We start from the raw sequence: 8,817 nt of genomic DNA, 5'->3' as shown, positions 1-8,817 counted from the left end.
TTGACTCTGCTTGACCATGTGACTTGCTTTGGGCAATGAGACAGTAGCAAATGAGTTATAAACAGAATCTAGAAGAGTGCTTTTATATTTGGGCTTGTTCTCTTGCTGTTCTTGGAATTCTGAGACTTCCATGTGAATAAGCCTGTTGGAGGATCAAAAACGTGGCCCAATCATTTCTGTCACCCATCCAACAACCAGTCAACCCCCAGAAGCAAGGATGATCAGCAGCTTTTCCTAGATGCTTGACTCTTGCCAAGATCAGAAGAACCATTCACCTGATGTTAGCTCAAATTTCAAACTCACATAATCATGAGTTAAATAAATGTTTGCCACTAAGTTTGAGGTAGTTTATATTTTAGCGAAAGCTGACAGATACACACGAAAAAGTGATGTCAAGGTGGTTGATCTTGAGGAAAAGAGCTTAGCATAGCACAAACTTACTTTGACTGTTGGTAAGAATATGCAGGTGCATGTTCATTAGATGTGTCCACTGCTATCTGTTGCTGCTGACCACTGGTGTCCTGGGATGAAGGTGCCACTGTCTGGGGAGAGGTATCAGTAACAACACCCTAAGGAGGCAAATAAAAACACAAAAGCCTTACTTGTTTAAGCAAAGAGCCCTCTTCCAGGTGGGCCGTAAATACCCCTCTTCTATTTGGCTTGAGTAAAGATGCTCTCAGCTACATGAAGCCATGATAAATATTTAAAGGACAACCACAGAGCATGTGAATAAGGGCTGAGAAATTCTTCCTAATGTGACACCAAGAAGCCTTGCCATCAGAAGTCCTCGGAGTAGTCAAGTGGTCAGAAACCATTTTGCCCACACTAGGAATTTTTAAACCATAGTTGCATACAGCCACACTAAATAACAATTTATTAATGAAACACTCATTCAGGACTCCTATAAAAAAACTCATATATTCAAATATTTTGGGGGGTAGTTCACTACCCATGTCTATATCATTTGGCAAAACAATAGACTCTGACTTAATAAAAGTCTACATCAAAGTTTGGAAATCTTTTAAAAGGATGCTGCTGAGTAGGTTTTCCCTTCAGCAATTTGATTTGTTTTATTTTGTTGTGTTTTCCAAGACATGAAATGGAATTCATTTGGAAGTTTCAGAAAACAAAAAACAACTTGTTCTTAATTTTGCTCTTCCTTCACCCTTTTTCCTTCTTGTTTCTCACAAATGCCAGCAAGAATGAATTGCTGGAATTGGCCATGACTGGGGACATATGCTTGGTTCCAAGAGAGGCATAGGTGGCTTTACTTGGCCATTAGTAGGCCGAAGGAGGGCATTGACTTGACTATGTTCTCCTGGTTTTACTTATGGTTTTGGATACTTGCAGTGACATCTGGTTTCAAATGTTTCAAATGTTTCCAGTGTCCAATTCTCTGTCACTGACTAAAGTTCCCTAAATTTCCTTTTTAGAATCTGGAAATTCTCCCTATTTTAATTCATTGTTTTCTTTCCTAATGTACATTTTCTGAACCTCCCACCAGCATTTACTTGGGTAGATACTGGCGAATGAAGATTCAATGAGTGTTTTTACACAGAAAATGAATTAGTGCTTTTCTATATAAATACAAATTTAAGACAGTATATCAGAGTATACTTATATTTTTCTCAGTGAAAGATTGCTGTTAATCCTCAAATTTAACTATAACTAGACTGTTTCCAATAAGCTACACTGCCAAATGTGCCTCATAGTCATCAAAATTATCAACTTCTGTAGATAAGCACATGCTTTTGGTGTAGGCACAGAGATATGCAAATATGTGCCAGAGATTTATACTTAAAGTGTCAAGAATGTCCAGATTCTTAATTTTCTCATGCATGGGTGCTTTTTGATAGCTAACTATGGCAAATAACATGTAACTTAATCACATATTCTTGAAATTCTGAAAATCCAATTAAAATTTATTTAATGTGACACATTTTAGGGGGGTGTCTATAGGCCTGGAACACATAAAAGATTTAAAAATTGAGCCTCCTTGGTTTCCTAAGTTACATAACAGCATCCTGTTAAACTTCTAGGTTTATCAAACCTTGATATGATTTGGTAACATTTGTCACACACCAAAACCAAATAAACTAACATTTTAAAAGATCCAATTTAGTCCGTAAAGGCCTCGCTCAATCTCTATAGCTCCAGAGGTGGAGAAAGTCTTGGGGGATCTTCTTGTAAAGTGGTGCCAACACATTAGCTGCTTGCCAATTATTGGAGTAGCAAAGACATCAATTCCAGAGGGCTCCCAGCTGATGAGAAGGAATGCACAGTGGCCATCATGTACATGGGCATCAGGTGAAGGGAAGAAAGGGCAATAAAAAATAATTGCTAGAACCAGGAAGAGGCATTCACATCTCAGTGTTTTACCACCATCTGTATAGCTCTGTGCCCTCTCCTTTTCTATGTACCTTGATGGCTCTGTCCAGTAAAATGATGTGTAGAAGGCATGGATTTTAGCCCAGAGGAAAGAGAGAAGGAAAGGGGCAAAACTTCCATTAAGACAAGATGACATCATCATTCATCATGTCCACATCAGAGTGGTACAACAACTTCTTTCTTGTCTATAGGAAGCCACAAACCTGTCATTCACTAGGGCAGTGGTTTTTAATCTTTAGTACATACTATAATCATTTGAGATCTTTTAAAAATCCTGATGTCCAGTCTATACTATAGACAAATCCGTGATCAGAATTTTTAAAGAGGATAAGACTCAGGAATCAATATTTTTTAAAGTTCCTGAAGTAATTTCAATGTGCAGAAAAGTCTGAAAACAAGTGTACTAGTTCAGTGTCTCTCAGATTTTAATGTGCATCTGGATCCCTGAGTGATCATCTTAAACTGCAAAATCAGATCCAGTAGGTCTGGATGGTATCTGAGAGTCTGCATTTCTAGCAAGCTCTCAGAGGATGCCAACGACGCTGGCCCAGGAACCACTCTTTCAGTGACAAGGCACTAGAGAAGTCGCTCATTCAAATAGCTGCAAACGTTTTTCCTCTCTATGTATAAGTATTTGTGGTTAACTTTTGATGGGGTAGTGATTTGGTTTCTGCTCTTTTCTTTAAATATGAAAATGACATTCTCCTTATACCTCTGTAGCAGGTTAGCTCATTTCATTTGCCAAGCAAAACAGACATGTTTGAGTTCATACTTTCATATACTAAGGTTTTAATTTCAAATTTTAGAGTATCACAAAAAATTAAAAATGAGTATTCCTTGGGTTATTGGGAGACCGTGATATATGTGATTAAGATTTATTTCCCCTAACCTCTTTCTATGAGACAGGGATAGACTTACTTCAATAGAAACAGCTGTCGGAGGCACAGGCGTGTACTGGGGAATGTAGGTCCCTTGCATAGGAGCAGCAGCAGTCATATACTAGAGGGAATCAAAGAAAAATGCACGTGAACTTTGGGTTGCAACCAGAGAGGAAATTAAACACCACATGAGACTGCTTTAGATGTATGGCCCGTGGCCAGTGCATAATTAGTCAAACTCTATTTTGACCAAAAATAAGGCAGTTCCTATCAGCATTGCATGATCTTTGCTTACTGATTCAGTACCAACAACAGACCCACCTACGAAGTTTCAGTACAGTTAATTCTCCCCTATTCTCTCACTTTGTCCTTTTAAATATTCTGTATAAGACCTCAAAATTTCACATTTTACAACTAAACACAAACTCCTGAAGGTGAGATGATGTCTGCTTTTTTCTCCATTTTATTTCTAGTACCTGTCACATAGTAGGCTCTCAATAAGTATTTGTTGAATGAATGAATCATCATATTAATCATTAATAATAATTTATTTTCAAATTTTAAAAAGTAGAGAAATAATGTAAGAAATACTTATGTAGCCCATTCACTATTGGTAAATGTTGTCATTTTTATATCACTTTATTTAAAACAAAAGAAATAAGAGTATTACAGATAATGTCGAAGTCTCTTTTCTTCTTTTCTCCTATTCCATTTTCATGTCACTGTTAGTGTTCCCTTTCCAACACCATTAACCCTCCAGATTTTCCTCATCAGGATGAATAATGAAATTGCCAAATCATTTATGCTAAGTTGTTGTATTCAGCAAAGTATGTATTAGGGGTAAAATGTATTTTTGCAATGAAAAAAGGGAGCCCCAGTAACATGCATGCTCACCTACTTAAGCATAAATTATGATCTATCTTCCTAACACACACATTCTCCCTGCAAATTCAAAATTCTACTCTTTGAGGACTGAATTTTCTGTGGAATAAACTATGATTCTGAGTTTCTAAACTTGACCAATGTCACAAAACTTCAAAAACCTGAATAATCTAATTAAAACAAGGATTCTCAATTCATAGAGGAATGATTTTTATGAAAATATCAATAGCCTCTGATACTTTATTCTTCCAAGTTTTCTGAGATAAATACTAAGTCCATATATAAATATAGAAACCCTAAATTACTATGTTTTGTGTGTCTCAGTACTTTCAGTATCCAAGAGGCATGGCGATTCTGACTCGAGAGAAATGTCTTAATGGAGACTAGCCCACTAGCGGTGGTTGTTGTTTATAATCATCCATACTCATGGATAATTATAGTAATAAATCAACTTTGGAATAAATGAATCTCCACCCTAAACTAAATACTATTCTACTCTATTTATTTGCTATAAAAATAGAGAGAGTCTTAATGAAACAACCCTAAATCAAACAAACCAAACTGTTGTCTGCAATATATGTGTTGCTACTAATAACAATTGAGTGCAATTCATATTTACACAAAAACTACTTTGTAATTTGGACCAACAGCAATTGTTTAAAAGGCCTGGTGATATTAGTAATTTAGCCTTATAGTTCAAAATTATCAGAGATTTGTGTACCCCATCCTCCAACCTCCTCCAACATTCATAACTCTTCTAGTAAAATTGCCCAGACTATCACATTTTTAAAGGCCTAGGCCAAGATTTATTTGTCTCTGCATCTTCTAATATGCAAGTTAGTGCCTGGTACTCAGTAAGTGATTGTTCAATGATGGAATGAAAGGATACGAGAAGAAAGCCTTCCATTTCCAATTAAAAAAATCTTGCATGTCTCTTGGCCATTGATAATTCTGAGCTCATTGTAGCTACTAATTTCACCACTCCCATAATGTATTTGTATAATCTTTAAATAAATACCGTAGCCAACTCTGCTCGTCATTGTCCTTGTGTTTTTAAGCAGACAATAAATATTCAGATGTTTGACTGCCATCAATTTTTCAAATGGGTACAGAACTCTGGAGTCACATTTCACCAAATATTATTTCACATCTAGATCCCTGTGGCTGGCAGACATTTGCCTTGTCAACAAAACTGTTCTAGAGAGTGTGTTGTGGATATCAGTTCCCTGGCCATTTCAGATAGGTGATTTGTCTCTGTTACATAGGTTCTAAATATCCTTTAATTTATTATAGTATTTCCTACACTGTATTCTTTGGGACCGAGAGAAAAGCTTTCTGTCTTCTAATACATTTGAGCAATGCTGCATAATATATCTCTTCTTGATATTGACATGTAGTAAAAAAAAAATAAAAATCTCTGAGAAATCATGTTTTACAGCAGCCTATTTAAAGGTAATTAAACCCGTATTTCTAAAACAATTTTTTTGGTAGCACCTATTAGTTTTGCTTAAAACTAGTGCTCTAAGGAATATATTTTAGAAAATATTTCTTTAATTGAATCTCAAAAATCTAGCTGATTTGTAGCAAGTGGGAATATATTTTTTTTTACCAACTGTTAATTTTTATCTAAGTACAGAATTGATACAGTTGTAGCCATGTTCCACCCTTTGGTCATGGTTTTCCACAATTTACCATATACCAGTTTACTATATATTAATACTAATCTCTCACCTATTTGGGTATTTTCTATTCTCAAGTTAGTAATGTTAAACTTTGCAACTGGGCCTAATGAGTTAGTATGTTTGCTCTTTACATGAGATGATGTTACTGGCAGTCATTTGCAGGACTCTTCTCTGATTCGTCTCCATTCCACTGTCTATGTCTCTAAAGAGATATTCTGTGAATTAAAGGTCATTAGGGACCTGACCTGTGGCCATACATATATAGCAATATTCACTAGCTCACATGAAGAGCCACTTCATTATTTAGACCTCGCTTAACAAATTAAAAAGTTTCCAGGTAGTATGGTTAATGAGAAGCATTTTATGAGATTTTTGCCTAAGGTTCTTCAAATGACTCTGAGTTATTCAAAACTACATCTGTGTTTTATTTTAGCGAACTAAATAAGTGTAATATATCTTCACTCCTCCCACGACATTCAATGAAATTGTAAGCATCACCCAAACTGAACTGCTTATGGAACAATTCATCTTTTTGGAACAATACTGGCAGGATGATTTACCCGTTTTACAGATGGACAAACTGAGACCTAAATATAATGGGAATAAACTCCCAGTTCTTCTGACCTACGATTCAGCACATTTTTCAGTCTACTTCATTATCTTTGAAGGTAAGTAAATAAAGTCCTAAGACCTTCTTTCTGATCATTACCATCTAATATAGATATTAGCTTATTTTAATGGGCTGTAGTAATTGAATGTTTAAAAAATATAGAATAATATGCCATCAACATGAAATATGATATTTTTATTGTTATTTATTTTCCATGCATATTTTTTAGCTTCATTCTTTACTCAAAACAACTAATTTTCTTCTGGGGGGGCTACCTCATATACTTAGTAACTTACTTTTATGCTGCTTTTCTGAATAGATCCAATAGAGATTTTATGGTATAAATGAGATCAGCTCAGTTCAGTGTGCTATGTGTGTGTACCTTTTAATTTAAAAAATCTTCCTGGCTGCTTTTCTTTTGTCATAAAACCCCTAATAGAGCTTGAGAAAGTTGTTGGATAATTAGGAACAGAATTACTTTCAGTAAGTCAATGCTCTACAGTTTCATGCCCCTTAAGACGATTATCTCTGGATAAATTTTTGCAGTGAAGTTCTTCTGTGGTAGACAGATATTTTTTAGGGTAAAGCCTCAAGAAGTGACAGTCTTGTAAAATTAGGAACAAGTGTTACAGGAAATGGCTACAGCTACGTGTAAGCTCAGCTCTCAGCTGTAGGTAACTGGTGACAAATAACTCTGAACTGTCTTTGCAAGCACACGGTTTGATTTTTTTAAGAGCACAAACTACAGTTAGACTTAATAATACAGGCAGAACAAACATTGGCTGGATCTGGGTGCCTCAGAGACTGCTTTCATCTTATCCAGTTAATAAATGGCAGAGGACTAGGAGAATGACTTATGAAACCAATTCTGCCCTTTTGACTGATAAATTCTCATAGGGTACTTATTAAAACCACAATAAGAATATATATATATATATATCTATATATACCCCTTAAGCTAATTTATTTTGTTAGCGTCTCTCAAAAGCTAGAAAATATCTGTCATAATTTTTTATGAACACAAATTATTTATTTTGCACTTTCTTGGTACAGGGGTTAATGGGAACTGCATTACGATGAAATGATATAGATAAAATGGGTTCATCCATACAATATGTCCCCATCAGTAGCAGTTCAAAGGTATAGCATTAATGAATAAATACACATATGCACTTTTTGGTAAACAGCTTAATGATTTTTACATATTCTGAAATCACTGGATTTTCACATGTGAGTGTGTAGGAGTACTGAATAGCCATTTTAAAACCCACAGAATAAATTCCAGACTCCATCATTTGTTCCAAGAAGTCTAGACACTGCATCACCAAGATAGTTACATGAAGAAAAAAATGTGAGATTGGAAAGGAATTGTGTTTTCGCCTATTTAAATTGGAACAAACTACTTCTGTTACTGTGGAATCATTGATTATTTCTGAGGAAACAAAGAAAGAAAATCCCAAATTATTAGTTCTGGATTGCTTCTTTCTTCTCCCACCAAATAAAAACAAAATAAAAATGTTTTATGAATTTCCTGTGAGGAAACTTTCCATTTTAATTATTTGTAGAGCAAAGGAGGGGCAAGGAAGTTCTCGCATTTCAATTTTTGGAATTTCTTAAAATAATTGATCAATTTCATTTGAAGTTATCATTACACTGTTTAGATTTTAAACTTGTGCTTCTAGTCCTTGGTATAAAATTTGTAAAGCTGACTAACAAATTTCAGAAAGAGGAGTTGGCCAGGCACGGTAGCTCATGCCTGTAATCCTAGCACTCTGGGAGACCAAGGCAGGAGGATCAATTGAGGTCAGGAGTTCCAAACCTTGCAAGAGCAAGACCCCATCTCTGCTATAGTAAAAATAGAAAAAATTAGCTGGGCATGGTGGTACGTGACTGCAGTCCCAGCTACTTGGAAGGCTGAGGCAGGAGGATCACTTGAGCTCAGGAGTTTGAGGTTGCTGTGATCCAGACTGATGCCACGGCACTCTAGCCCAGGCAACAGAGTGAGACTCTGTCTCAAAGGGAAAAAACAAAACAAACAAACAAACAAACAAACAAAAAAACAGAAAGAGGAGATGTTCACATCCTATCAAACTCAGAAAGTCAATAGGAAGACCAGAGGAAAAATGCATCTGTGAAAGAAGTTGAGCAGAAGAAAACAGAGATTGTGGTAGATGGTGCTAACAGCATGCCATATGAATTACCTTCAAAATCATATAGTCCAAAGCTTCTTTTAACAAAAGAAGCTTGAGGATATAAGAAACAACCTGAGCTATGATTTGCCAGCATTGGGTGAATGGCTGAGGGAAAGGCACAGCTATCTCAAGTAGAGGTAGTCTGAAGTTTTGAGGGCCATATTTCTTAGATTTGTATAATTCTA

At 35.8% G+C, this 8,817-nt stretch overlaps 1 protein-coding gene across 5 annotated transcripts in view; it reads right to left on the bottom strand.

Moving 5' to 3' along the window:
- Nucleotides 1-333: 333 nt before the first annotated feature.
- RBMS3 (RNA binding motif single stranded interacting protein 3) overlaps nt 334-8,817 on the bottom strand; it is a 649,837-nt gene continuing 641,353 nt past the window's right edge. For 3 of the 5 annotated variants that reach the window (XM_069473344.1, XM_069473345.1, XM_069473347.1), the window contains 2 exons: nt 3,307-3,387; nt 438-569 (listed from right to left, as the gene is read on the bottom strand). In XM_069473344.1, coding sequence (XP_069329445.1) covers nt 438-569; nt 3,307-3,387 — 213 coding nt within the window. Of the gene's footprint in view, nt 570-3,306; nt 3,388-8,817 lie in introns of all 5 variants that reach the window. The other 2 variants (XM_069473343.1, XM_069473346.1) reach the window with 1 other exon arrangement.

Source organism: Eulemur rufifrons, chromosome 7 (genome assembly GCF_041146395.1).
Source record: "Eulemur rufifrons isolate Redbay chromosome 7, OSU_ERuf_1, whole genome shotgun sequence".
Lineage (NCBI taxonomy): Eukaryota > Metazoa > Chordata > Mammalia > Primates > Lemuridae > Eulemur > Eulemur rufifrons.
This window is presented reverse-complemented; position numbering and strand designations above follow the sequence as displayed.